The sequence below is a fragment of the Lottia gigantea genome, assembly GCF_000327385.1.
Source record: "Lottia gigantea unplaced genomic scaffold LOTGIsca_36, whole genome shotgun sequence".
Classification (NCBI taxonomy): Eukaryota; Metazoa; Mollusca; class Gastropoda; family Lottiidae; genus Lottia; species Lottia gigantea.
The window spans coordinates 2100965-2115953 of record NW_008709220.1 but is presented as its reverse complement, the minus strand read 5'-3'; the positions used below and the strand labels follow the sequence as shown (position 1 = coordinate 2115953).

Sequence of the window (14989 nt, the reverse complement as noted above, 5' to 3'; positions counted from 1 at the left end):
ACGAGCAGGACCTCAGTTAATTATCTCATCCAAACGACTCCGTGTTAATCCTTTCAACCTGCATCATTGATGTGGAAACTGGATTGATAAAATATCTCAACCCATGCTGGGGTCATAAACAAGACCCTGGTATAGCCTGTAACTCACTGAGGCCAAACCAATAGTTTGATATTCGTCAAAATATGATGAAATATATCATTTGTATATGTTTTTTTGTCAATATATGGTTTATGATTTCAGGTTTCGTGTTGTAGTTTGTCAATACCTGTTTATTTATACTCTGTCTCATTATGAAGTTTTAAGAATATAGAATATTTATTTATTAATGTGACTATAATTTGATAATTACAGAATAAAATACGTGAATTAGAACAGAAACTAAGAGAAGAAGATATTCATCGTCAAATGATCATGGATCGTGCTAATGATGTAAGTCTAAAATGATACTGAATCTTATAGACAGGCTGAATGTTGTGTGGTCCTATTAGATAGACACATGAATTGACCTTGAATGAATACAAATTACTTCCATTCATAAACTCTCGCGGTGGCTCCGTGAGTTAGACGCTTGCTTGCTAACCTGAAAGTCCAGGGTTCAATCCCGGCATAGGTCGAGATAATACCTTCGGATTTTACAACCCCCTGTCAGTGATGCAGGTAAGAGGGGCTGACATGGAAAAAGCGTCTTGTCGTTCTTATAAACCGAGGCCCCGTGTTCTACAGGCTGTGCATGTTAAAGATCTCTCGACAGTGGGAAATCGAAAAAGAGCCGGTTAATGCTGCTGTCCTGGCAAAATTTCCCTCATTACAACCTGCATGACGTTGCCCGTCTTCATTAGCCCACATGGTGCAGAAAAATAGGATGTAAAACTCCATTCATTTCATTTCCTCTGAAATTGAACACTGAACATCAAAGCTACTGAGAACTTTGTGTCGTCTATTCAGAATCTAACATGTATTCATTTCTAGAAAATTTTATTTTTTATATTTCCAGCTACAAGCCAGAGCTAAAGCTGTATATACCAGTCCCGAGAATAATTATAACGGACTAGATGAACATCCTATTAAACTGTCAGAGCGACCTAAAACTAAAAAAATCGTGAAAAAGAAGAAAAAGAAATCTGGGAATGATAAAAATCATCCTCATAAAAGTTGTAGTAAACATTACGACCCATCCTCTCATTATAGACTCAATTTAAACGAGATACCTTTTGTAGCTGGAACAGTGAGTAACATCTTTTAATTCACTACAAGTTACTTCCCTTGAGTAACACCGTTTCATTAAGATTCCTTTTACTGGTGTCACCTCCCAAAGAAACAGTGAAATTTATTGGCATTGATTGGACACATTTTTGGAGAAGGTGTCAAATTGGCAGATGTTTTAAAGAGAAAATATAGTATACAAGCAATTAGATCATAGATAAAAAATATTGCTTTACTGTCTGGATATCATGGCAGTTTTCATATTGATTTGTTTTTTGAATATTTAATTTTCAGGCCACAACTCCAAGTCATTCTGTAGGTGCTAATATCCAGAAAGTAATTTCTATGATGAAATCTCACAACCTAGCGTTATGTTCGTCTATGTATAACCACGGAGGACGGTCGGGAAGTGTGTCGTCTGCTTCCAGTACTACTAGTCTAGATAGTGACATGACAGAAATATTACAACAGCTACAGGACGAGTTCGGACAACTTAGTTTGTAAGTTTAGTTTTATTTGTCAACGCGATATGTGAAACCAATGTGAGTCAGTCTTTCCGTTCATTCAATATAGTTTGTAAACACTCTACAGCACATTTCTTCACTGTTTTTAAAGTTATTGTCCTTGTTTTTTGAAACATGGTCATAAATACTCCACAATACTTGATTGATTTTAAAGAAACTTGGTGAAATTGTTTATTATCACCCTAAGTTGAAGCATATTGAATATCAAGAGAATTGAAAAATATTCAATATCAATTATAGTCTGTTCAGTTTGTGTTCATTTTGAGCTCTGATGAATAATCGCGCATAGATATCACTCAATTGCAACGTTTTTACTCAAGTAACATCAATTATTACATACTGTATATTTCTGAATATAATGCACAGTTTTTTACCCAAAATTGGCCCCTTACAGAAAGGGTGTGTATTATACACAGTGAAATAAATTTTGAGTATATATCTATATTATCATTATTATTTCTTTTTCACTTTTCACAATCCCACAAAAATCTCTCAGTGGGACAAATCATTTCTTCCCTAAATTTCTTAATTAGACATATTTGTTATATTTCAGTGAACATAAAGAACTGTCCAATCAGATTGAAGAAACGTCAGATTACGGAGTACGTCGTGATTTAAAACGAGAGTTAGATCGGGTGGTTAGAAGACTGGAAACTAAAAGTCAACAGATCTCTAAAGTTAGAGCTCATCAACAGAAGGTAATTATTAGAAAACTTGGAACTAGAAATATTAAAACACCACCTTAAAAACATGTTGATGTTACTCTATGCGATCTTCAGACAACTGACCTATTTTCCTGCCGTGTGAAATGATTGGTTACCTCAGTTTGTAAAACCGTGAAGTAAGATATGGGTAAAAATGCCCAATGTTTAAGAATATAATGAAATACTAATCTTCTTGTGACCTACAACTAGGACTGGGTAAAATGATTGAAAAGATCGATTATCGTCGCTAGGAATATATAATTATCAATTATCACATTTCATAATCAATTATTGATCGGTAGACTGTTATTGATAATCATTTTCAATTTGTTAATCGATATCCATCCCTACCTAGGACCTTACTATTTACATTTGATGTCTTGGTAGAAATGTTTTTTCCATTTTTAATTTGTATTTTCAGTTATCAGAAATGAAGAGAAGAGTAAAAAACAGGAAAAGAGAAAATTCTGTGAAAAAATCACTACCACCGAGACCTGTGTCGGCAAGGGAACGAACTCCAAATAAACCTAATTTAACGAAACAAACATTAAATAAACCAACTAGTCCTAGATCAGTGGCAGCCAGAAATGTTTTAAACGATATGAAAAAAATACAAACAACTTTACGGAAAGATGATCTCAAGTGGGAATAAATTTCAAGATTTTTCAACGATTTTATTTTTTAAAACCACAAAATTATTTCAAGATTTTAAAATCGAACTTTTCTTTAGTCATTTTTATTTCTTTCTCAAATTTTTATGACCAAATAAAATTCAGCTCAAATTTTACGATTTTTTTTTATTAATTTTTAAAGAAATTTGCTCAAAACAGAATCAGTTCACTTCATTCAGTCAGGTTATCTTGTAAAATACCACCATCATTTCATTGAATATTACAGAAAACATTCAACACCTTAAAGTAATTTCTAGTGAAAATGTAAGAATGCAATGGTGAACATTTAAGAAATATTTAAACTTAAAAACAAGGCACATATTAAAGTAAACTTCTGTTGGCTTTAGTACAGAACATGGTATTAAAGTAAATCTATAAATTGTACAGTATTAACCTTAAAGACAGGTGATTTTATTATTATACTACTAGAACCTAACACTACTGTTAAATTATATCTATAAATTGTATAATATCAACCTGTAATTTATACTGTAGTCTTTATATCTCATTCTATTTTAAATCTATTTATTTTATTTAACTTATCCTTGTTTTAAACATCCATTTAAAGGGATAACCCTTCAGTCACATTTAGAGGTAGAGATCAATAAAACATCAAAACACATTTTATGGTATACTACTCCTTAGTTTTATTGTAATCAACATTTCAACAATCTACATTGTCATCTTCAGTTAATAAAAAAATGACAATGTAAATTGTTGAAACTCGATTGTTAAACATAAAATAGTAATTGTACAATTGTTTGCAGATCTCAATTTCACTGTTCCTGTGTAGCCTACATTATAAATGAATGGTTGAATAAATGGTTACATGAATGAATGAAAGGTTTAACGAATGAGTGAATGGTTTAACGAATAAATGAATGAATGGTTGAACGAATGAATGAATGAATGGTTTAACAAATGAGTGAATGGTTTAACAAATGAATGAATGAATGGTTTAACGAATGAATGAATGGTTTAAAGAATGAATGAATGAATGGTTGAATATATTTGATATATTGTGTATATTACTTTTATTATCTTTGTACATACAATTATTATTATTATTAAATATTCAACTACTTCCTGTTTTATAATTATGGGATAGATTTCTTTAGGAGAGATTTTATTATTCACCACGTAAAACTAAGCCCATAGTCAAACTCTGCTGTCCTTGTAAAATCATGGTCACTATAATGCTTGGTGTATTTTTTCGCCAAATCATAACAGATTTCCAACATATTTTTACACCTGGGGATATGAAGCGAATATTTTAGAGTGTATGTCAATCAGCAGAATTTTGCTGTCGATCATATGATTGGTACACAATGTCATTCTGAACGTCACATGATATCAACATCAAACCCGATTGGTTTAAGACATATTGAGCGCCTGACAAATTACGCGAATTTTCTTGGCAGACATAAATAATCAGTCAATAAAATACGATCATCTGTCCACAGCAAAGGAGTTACTAGTGGACTAGTGAATAGGTTAAAATTTCATGATTTAGATTTTTATTAACAAATAAGGACAAGAAATCAACAATTTGTTGTGATATTTACAAATTATAAACAAAATCATCATTTATTATAACATAAATAATCTTTGGTTGTAAACAAAAACTAAATATTGATTATATTATTATAAATTATAAACACAATCTACATGTTATGTTTATCAAATTTCTTGCTATAAATATTTGTCGTAAAGGCATTTTTAAAATTGGCAAATGCAGCATAAGAAGTTTTGAAGACAGACAGCTCGGTATTCGGGGAGCTGACACCGTGTGACTCTCGAAAGAACTGGCACAGGTATCAGATTTTTTCCTACCTTGAGGATTCGAACCCATGGCAGCTAATCGCAGACGACAGACGACAATCCACTCCCCTAGCAACTGAGCTATTCCACTGCCACAAAAAGACAGTGTTCTAAATCGGTGTTAGAGGGAAGTATTGATGTTTACACAGTTTGAAAGTTGTAAACCCCTTCAAGGAGATGTTCATATAACCTGGCAATGATTGGTGATTGGGGGAGAAAACCAACATCAAGGCTGACTCTCAGAAGCACTGGTAGGTATTTTAGGTTGTAACATTGCAGTTAAGTAATGTTACGAAAGCACAGGCACAGGTATGCAGTGGTAGGGTTACCTAGCTGGGAACTGGTAATAATTTATACAGGCTTTATCAAGTGAAATTAATAAGCTAAAAATATAGTAATAATATAATTATTGCTGGGGAAGCTTATAACAAATAAATACTAATATATAAAAATCAACAAATAAACAAAGCAAAAATAAACAATAAATTGTGGGGGGTGGGGAGGGGCGACTAGCTCAGGCACCAGAATATTATACATAAATAATGACATCAAAATCAAATTCTAAATGCATTTACACTATTGCAAGAATTAAATGCAATTAAAGGTGACAGTGACAGTATAGATTTGTACCATTCCAATTGACGCCTGTGGTTCCTGCAATTGCGTTAAAACTAAGTGTTTTAAGACGTCACTAATCGTGAAGGCCTTATACACGATATATTTTTTGATTAGTGACATCATCAAACACTTAGTTTTAGTGGAATTAAAAACCACAGATTTCTGATTGAAAATTGGAATGGTACAAATTGATGCAATCGGTGTCCCTGATACACATAAAAAATTAGAAAACCTCTTTGAATAAATAATAGAAAGTATTGCAAATTGAAGTGGTCTGTAAGATCTGTGGTAATTTCAAGGTTAAAACTGTTTTTACACCAAGTTTGAAGAAACTTACTTCTGCACAAATGAACTTTAAATATAAATTATATAAGAACTTTAAATAAATAAGAACACTATTACACATTATTATTATACTACTCTTTTCTTCAAATATTATAAATAACTTAATATAGGAGTAGTAGATGTATATCTATAATAGTATTATTATTTATTGAATGTTCTATCTATTTCTAAATGTAATATTAATATTATATCAAACACTGTAGCACTTGTAAATAATCTTGATATTAATTAATATATCATCTATTTGGTTGATTGTTTGGCTGTAATATTGTTATATTGTTTATAAGACATATAGAAGTAGGAAGATTACAATAAAACGTTCTCAAGTAAAATTTTACCTGTATGTGTTTCTAAACGTAGTATGTAATAAACCTAGAAGTAGTATATCTATATAACTTGTGTTTTTAATGTTACCTGTTTGTGTTTCTAAACGTAGTATGTAATAAACTAGAAGTAGTATATCTATATATCTTAGTGATTTATTGTAATCTATTTGGTCAATTCAAAAAATTGACGGAACATGATCCATCCTTAGATTAATGACGATGATGAGGTAATAATTTTCGTGATATAAATCAATACCATATTTCTAATATATATCGATACAAGATGTACAATTCACAAAACAAAACAATCTAACAAATTTAAGTTCATCGTAAATAGATCAAAAGTGCATTTAAAAAACCTGTATAATTTACAAAAAACATAGTACAACATAACGTCTAGCCAAGATATTTCTCCTCATACCAGACTGATCACAATAAATTGACAAAGATAAACACGACCATTTTATCTTTAAGTAGAGAAGTAATAATCAACACAATATAAGATTAGTCTGTATAGTTTCTATTACTATTTATTCTACCTATAAATAAAGTGAACTGTGTTTATGATCGAACCAGGGGGCCGAGCAAGTTGGTGAGTTCTGCACAAACAGGATTCATGGAGTATTCAATAAAATAATTTAGATCAGAGTTCAGAACGTATTCCTAAATATAGAAGATACAGACAGAATTTAAAATGGCTGAGAAGGAAATAGATGGGAGCTTTCATACCATTCGATTGAAGCCACAGCCTTGTTCCACAAAAAATCTTATGATCAATTTTGTCTTAAGGTGTCAGCACACGAGCAGTCTTGGTCAGAGACTTTTGTCGCCGATTAGTCTTGTCTTGACTTTCAACGACTGGCAAGGGCACACAAATCTCCAGTTGGTCGTTCTCAACTTTGTAGATAATCACGTGCGGAACATGCAATTTAAAGGAAAATGAATCTGATTGGATGATGACGGTCTGTCTTGTAGACGATAAAACTATCGGAGACAATTATCAAACTTGTTTGATATTACAAATCCTGTCGATAATCTTGTAGTGGAAGCACGGCACACACAAGATTGTACTCAATATTCGAGTCGGAGACAAAAAACCAAGACCTCTCATGTGCCCACACCTTTATGTATGGTACTTCCGTCAAATTCCTATTGTATTTTGTAGAACGCAGCTGAGAATTTGAACAGACAGAACCTGTTAAGAACTCACCAAACAAGCTCTACCCAGGAGGAGCAGAAATATCTTGGCTTAACAATTCATGGATGGACAAGATGGTATATAAATCTTAAAATATTCGTTGTACCGAAACAATTTATATTTATATTTATAGATCGCACAGTGTGAAACTCTGAGTAACAACATGATTCTGTTTGAATATTTCCATTGGAATTTACATGTAGTAATTAGCTGAATTCATAATCATTAGAATATCTGATAATCTTGGCAGTACTCAGCTCTAAACCCAGGCTGTCCAGCATATTGATGAAAAATAAGGGATAAAGTAAGAAATTTTAGGGTTTAATTAGGGAAAAATTATGAAGTTTGTAACTAAATTCAGGCAGTTGTAGATATTTAGATACAACAATACACTGATCCCCCCTCTAGTAGATAATACCCCAAAAAAAAAGGATTTCCCCTTGATATCAACAGTTTTTAAGGAATTTTAGCAAAACTCAAAAAATTTTGATTTTTTAATTGTTGCTGGACGGCCTATAAAACTTCTATAAGTTATTTACTGCGTGTAGATATAACAACTGTAAAACTTCTATAAGTTATTTACTGCGTGTAGATATAACAACTGTAAAACAAATTAGTTGTATGTTGCTTACAGTTACACAGTCATCTTAATTTAAGTTCAATTCAAGTTATCTGAACAATTTTTAGATTGTAAGCTGAAACATACAGTTGAAATTGAGCTACAAACCAATATATTCCAACTATTTCTAATCATTACTTCATTATAGTGACAATTTGTTTTCCCTGTCATGGAATGACTAAGTTGAAAATGTTATTTTTTTTTAAGAAATAAAAATCTAAAATGATCAATGTCATAAAGACCTGAGTATATCTCAATCATGGCCCCTAATTTGCATAATTTATGCTAATTTTATTCAAATTAAGCATTTAATGAGTTTTCTTCTCTGTACCGTAATGTGAGCCTTTCTTGATTTCAGTGACCCCTATCATCCAGCGAACACCTATAGAAGCTGAAACAGAAAAATTACCTTCTTGTATTGAAAGCAAATTTATTTTGGTTCCATAAAATTCCTACCCATATTGCAGGCACAATGACAACTTCCATTATAAGAAATACAAGGCTCATAATTTGTTTAATTTGTAATAACTCTCCTCAGACTCCAGCTATAGTTTAACAAAGATATTCTCACAGGATGAGGAACAATTTTATCAGGTAGAAATGGTGAAATGTTTTAATTGAAGATAATTTTGAACAAGAACACCCTGTCTAGAACAATGCCTTTCAACAGGGGAGGAATCGTCTGATCGAGATGGCAAAAGATGTCAGGTTTGTATATGAGAACAATTCCTGGTCCTGTACAAAAGGTAGAAGTTGCTGACATCTGTCAATACAACTATCACTTATAACTGTAGTGTAGTGGTGTATTTAGGGGGAGGGCCATTGGGCCATGCCCCTCCGTCCTTTAAGTCATTTGAAAGGTCTTTTTTTGAAGTGAAGATTAAACACTCTAAATGCTCAAAATTCTAAGGCTATCTAAGAACCTCTGGAGAACCCCCTGCCATAAAGGGTCTTTGGTCCTTTCGGAAATCTCCCTGAGATATTTCTAGATACACCCCAGTAACTTACCTATTGTTATCACGGCTATAAATATCATTTGTTGTAATAAAGTTCCTGATAAAAATACACTGACTATGTATCTAAATAACGGAACACACGTTACAATAAACCAGAATATAGTCACTGATAAACTATACCATCGTCTCGGTATACGATACGGTTCTCCTTCAAACTTCTGTTTTACTACAAAATCTTCAAATATTTTATCCTACAATAGAAATAATCTTTGTAAGACATATAGAATCAGGAAGATAAACATTAAAACACAAGTTATATAGATATACTACTTCTAGCCACTGAAACTGAGCCTTATCATATGTCTAATTCAAGCATGTTTTGAGAATAAAACCCTCATCAGGACAGCTAGTTTGATGTTCACATTATTTCTACATGTTAACTTACTTTTTGTTGAAATAAATCACGTAACCAAACAGAACAAGCTTCATCTGTTTCTACAGGAACACTGTCTAGTGGAATTCTCCTGAAAAAAACATTTTAGTAGCAATTTCTAATACATGACGAATACAAACATTGAGGATTTGGAACATGTTCAGCATGTAGCTCATGTCCCATCTGAAAGACCACAGGCTTTAACCATGTCAACACTTCAAGGTTTCAGGGTTGTCCCGACATGAGATAATTCTTACCTGACTTTAAGATGAGCTGTAATAGATTTCCCCTGTATAACATTCATTAACGTTGGTTTGGGGCCATCTTTAGGGAAGGCAAGAGTTAAATCTAATATAGCTGGAACTGAAAGTCAGAATATTACAATTATAATGATGTTATTGTATAATCAATGGTAGAAGGGAAAGAGCACATTAACTGAGAAGGGGGGTGGTACGTTTGGGGAGGGGTACTTCAGTGGAATCAGAATTTCAGTACGTTTTTAGGAAGGAAATATTTAGATCTAGTACGCTGGCACTGAAATAATCATAAAGTTGTTGTTTTAAATAATTGTGGAATGCAAAGAATGAGGGGTGATGGGGAGTGGGGAGTGGGGGGAGAGGGGTTGGTGATAGTGAGGGGTGTGGGAGGGTTTTGAGGGTTTATTTCTAAAAAACTCGGATTATGGATTCTGAATTTTTCTTTTGTCTCATTCCAGTAACTTACATTTTCCTTTCATATTTTGAACGGAGAGAATAAAACCTTTAGGTCTAGGTAGAAGATGATGTTTCATATCAGGATAGCCTCGAGATCTAGAAACTTCTAAACTAGACTGATATTTCTCTTCTGTAAACCTCGTACCTTCTGGGAATAATAGGCACTGGAATATACAATACAAATCAAACAGAGTTTTCATCATTACAAAGTCAAGCTATTACAAACTTTGTCTACAATAGCCACCAAATACAAAAAATACAGCCAATCAGAGCCCTGACATCAGAGACAGACAGACTGTAAACAGTATGGCTTTTTGTTTACAGTCTTTCTGTTGAGGACTCTGATTGGCTGTATTTGCTAATGTACAATCCAAACAAATCACTGCATTTACAATCTTCCGTTATAGAAAGAGATGGCTATTGAAATATTGTAAAACATTGTACAAGTATTTTGAGGCAGTTTGTAACTGCTATATATTGTGAAAACGAGACGTTTTATATCCTACTTTTCTGATAGACCTAACAAACATAAAATACCTCTTTATCAATTCATAAGCTGTAATGTAGATCTACTACAAAAATGCACAAGATAATGCAATAAAAAATGAGTGTAAGGTCAAATTTTTTTTAATCTGATTATGAGGCGCTCATATTAACCCTTGACTTTGACCTTTGACCTTATTTGTCACCTCAATAACAACCAATGAAATGAAGAGATACTCACTGTGACCCAGAAACCGTCTGGATAATCAGTTAATTTTTTTAAATCAGCTTCGATAGTTTTTTTATCGGATTCCCAGTCTCGTTTTAAAAATATACTCTCGTTGAAATACCACGCCCAACCAATCAATGGAACATATTTTAACATTTCTTTACCATAGATCTTACAATTCTATAAATAGAAGGATATCAATGTTTTATTCTGGTTTAGAATCTATATCAAAGTTTATAGCTTAGATTTATTATATTATAACCAGCGTGGTTTACATATTTTATTAACTTCAGATCGAGGTTACAGGATGTTGATCAGAACATAGGCATTCGTTATGGTCAGCATTTGTTATGGTCTGACTCGCTTAACTATATAGAGTCCTCCTGGTTTTTATTTAAGGCAATTTGACTATCATTACAATCAGAGTATAAAAAAATCAAGATTGAAATGTGACAGTAAGAAATAATTACAGTAAAACAAACCTACTCCAAGCATACCAAATCTTTCAGCTAGAATCCACGTCATCAACCAGTCTATATCGTACTTGTGGTTCATCACGACTAGAACATGTTCTTTACCCACTAGATTCAACGTCTCATAATCACAGTATAGCAGACAATCAGATCCAGACCACCACTCACCCAACGCTATAAATACTGAAAATATAACAGTCATTTTATAATAATCCCCAGAACAGATTTCATACAGCACTTTGCCTCAAAGATTCAAAGACTTTTCAAGGACTCTGCACTTTGAAATTCAAGGACTTTTCAAGGATATTAGTCTGACAGAATACACATGTACCTTACTTCTGAACTGTGAAATCAATAAAGATAGTTAATATTTGTCAATGGGGTTAATGATAAAAATATACACAATTTGACTCAACTCAAAATTCAAGGACTTTTCAAGAGAAAATGGGTTTTTTATGGTTTTTCAAAGACTTTTTTTGAAATCAAGGTTTTTCAAGGCAACAGTCGGAATTCAAGGGTTTTTCAAGGCTGTGATAGAACAGAAATAGTAAGTGCACTTCAGGAATGAATGCTATTCAAAATAACAAATATTACAATTTCTATATAAATTTATTAATCACAATATTCCTTCCTTAGTCTGACAAATCTCATTTGTACTAATCTGTACGTATAATCCATGGTTCATATTATGAATGTTGTCATGATCACGCATGGCCAGGTTTTGTTCTGGACTATCGGCAAACAAATTTGAAAATAACTACACTTTAGGTTTAAGAAAGAACTTGCTTTGGTAAATTTGTTATGATGAAGAAAACTTACATGCCCAGTGACCGTAGGCTAAATAAACGATGATTTTTCTGTAGAGATGTTTATTAAACGGCCACACTACACTGCTACATAACATGAGAAAACAAATAATAAGTCCACTAGCCACGAATACGTAACCCATCAACATGTGAAATATAATCCATGATTTTAACTGCTGGACTAGCTTCATCAGGGCAGCCATGTTACTCTGAAATATAAATACAAATCATCTTAACTTAAAGATGATTGGTCAAACGAATGGTGAACCTGTTCCTTTTATCATTTATCAATGAAGTAGGAGAGAAAATAATGTTTGATGTCGTAGAATTATGTTAATGAAAGGGGTCATACTGATAACTACAACTATTAAAGTTGGTTTCCTTATTTCTAGTGTCAAATTAAGCAAACTATTTGATAAATTGGTGTTTCTAATGAATTATCATGTATTTTTATTCATATCATTATGTTCTTATTGCATATGATTAAGAGTTTTAACCAATCATAAATGTCTGTGTAAGTATAGTCTGGATAAACAAACAAAAAAAAGACTTTTTGATCTTTCTTGATCAGCCAGTCATTGGAATTCTGCTAGTAATTCACTGCTAATTTAGCTAATTATGAATAAATTGTGAGACAAACTGGTATTTTTCCAAGTCATTAGAACACCTCTACTTTCTATTCATATAAGTATTAGTAATTTCATTTTCATAAATGAAAAAAAGGGAACCCATCTTTAACTAAAGAAACAAGTTAACCATGTAGCAGGAAAGAATAAGTGACTCCAGATGAGTCACAGATCAACTGGAACTATTAAAACTCAGCTCCAAAGTCTTGTCTGTAATTCCAACACTCAGATTTCAGAAGATGCTTATACTACTAATCTCCAGGAAACAATTTAGAATTAACACATTTATTGACAATGATCATAACTTACACAATTACACAGAATACAATGACTAGTCAATACTCAGATAATATTGATGATTAATATTTAGCTATAAGGGATATTGTCATCTAAATATTTATTGTATTAAAACCTGATATCTCTGTCTCTTTCAATCCCTAATACAACAAGATATCATATCTATGTCTATATCTTATGAACGGTCTAGAAATGAGGAGAACCTGACTTTAGTTACTTATAAATATAAGAGGGACAATTTTACCACTTTCAGGGGGTTGATTTGGTCTTACATATATGAAAATAATCTTCAGAAATACCAGAAATGTACAAAAATCACATAATCCCTTCAAAAACACTGTAAACCAGGAATTTTACTTCCTATTTCTATGATGTTTTTCAATATATATGACAGAGTCTCAAGAGAAAAGGAGACATCATTTCAAATGCAGATAATTCATGAATTTGAAGGTTAAAATTCTGACAATTGTACACACTATTACTGATTGGCTTAGCTAAAAAAAATTCCTGTTTCTGAGACTAAGACATGATTGGTCAAACGAATGACGCATGTGTTCTATTTAAATCAGATCTGGACATTGATTTCTAATTCAGCAAAGCAACATGGGACAGCTTTTATTTAATCTTGTAATCCTAATCATTAGACGGCTGTATCCCTTGGACACTCGAGATAACAATACCTATATATTCAGATAGAATTTGAAAATGATAAGAGACATTTCTTGAATTAACATGGACTTTAGAATTGTTGACATTCTGATAAAGTTTTTAACTTGACAAATCTTATCTCATCATTCAATATAAAGTAACCTATAGGTCAGAGATAGCTGTACAATAATCCAAAGTTTCATTTTATCTGGGTGAAATACATATTTACTATAATACTTAAAGAGATAGTAAAGAAGTTTTCTTAATTTTCTATGTGTATCAGGGACACTGTTAGCATCAATTTACATCATTCCAATTTTCAATCAGATGTCTGAATCTTGCAATTCCACTAAAACTAAGTTTTTGATATAAGATTTGAATGAAATTGAGAAGTGAGGAGAAAATATCACAATCACAAGACAATATTAAATAATAATCACACTTCACATATAATATTAAACATATAATAATATCTTATTAAAGGAGAGTTCTTATTCCATAATATTGTCTTGCGTTTGTGGTTTGTGATGTGTTTTATGACGTCACTATAATAATAATGTAGAATGTTTTATTTTATTGGCAATATCCTAGATATTCATAATTCACATATTCCTCAACTTGGGAAGAAAAACCAATCGATTGATATCAGCCTTGCCTTTTGAAGGATTTGGACGAAATATCAGATTAAAATGACAAAAAAATTGAAATTTTTAAACTAAGTAATAGTTCATTAAACTAAGTAATAATTCATTAAACTAAGTAATAGTTCATTAAACTAAGTAATAGTTTATTAAACTAAGTAATAATTCATTAAACTAAGTAATAAATCATTAAACTAAGTAATAATTCATTAAACTAAGTAATAAATCATTAAACTAAGTAATAATTCATTAAACTAAGTAATAATTAATAATTCATTAAACTAAGTAATAATTCATTAAACTAAGTAATAATTCATTAAACTAAGTAATAATTCATTAAACTAAGTAATAATTCATTAAACTAAGTAATAGTTCATTAAACTAAGTGATAAATCATTAAACTAGTAATAATTCATTAAACTAAGTAATAAATCATTAAACTAAGTAATAATTCATTAAACTAAGTAATAATTCATTAAACTAAGTAATAAATCATTAAACTAAGTAATAGTTCATTAAACTAAGTAATAATTCATTAAACTAAGTAATAATTCATTAAACTAAGTAATAATTCATTAAACTAAGTAATAATTCATTAAACTAAGTAATAGTTCATTAAACTAAGTAATTTGAATCATGCTTGTTTCAAGAATTT

General features: G+C 31.5%; 2 protein-coding genes across 2 annotated transcripts in view; one reads left to right on the top strand and one right to left on the bottom strand.

Annotated features, from left to right (window-relative positions):
• Positions 1-3083, top strand: part of LOTGIDRAFT_121151 (hypothetical protein) — a gene marked incomplete at both ends in the record, with an annotated part of 4822 nt that extends 1739 nt beyond the window's left edge. The window contains 5 exons of the mRNA XM_009058924.1: positions 352-429; positions 1034-1225; positions 1498-1703; positions 2281-2425; positions 2853-3083. Coding sequence (XP_009057172.1) covers positions 352-429; positions 1034-1225; positions 1498-1703; positions 2281-2425; positions 2853-3083 — 852 coding nt within the window. The remainder of the gene's footprint in view (positions 1-351; positions 430-1033; positions 1226-1497; positions 1704-2280; positions 2426-2852) is intronic.
• A 5254-nt stretch (positions 3084-8337) lies between these two features.
• LOTGIDRAFT_121393 (hypothetical protein) lies at positions 8338-12313 on the bottom strand (the record flags this gene model as incomplete). The annotated part of the gene is made up of 8 exons (XM_009058923.1): positions 8338-8420; positions 9038-9236; positions 9431-9509; positions 9676-9781; positions 10142-10295; positions 10862-11023; positions 11330-11499; positions 12136-12313. 8 exons carry the CDS (start codon positions 12311-12313, stop codon positions 8338-8340), a joined length of 1131 nt encoding a protein of 376 aa, XP_009057171.1.
• Between the last annotated feature and the right edge of the window lie 2676 nt (positions 12314-14989).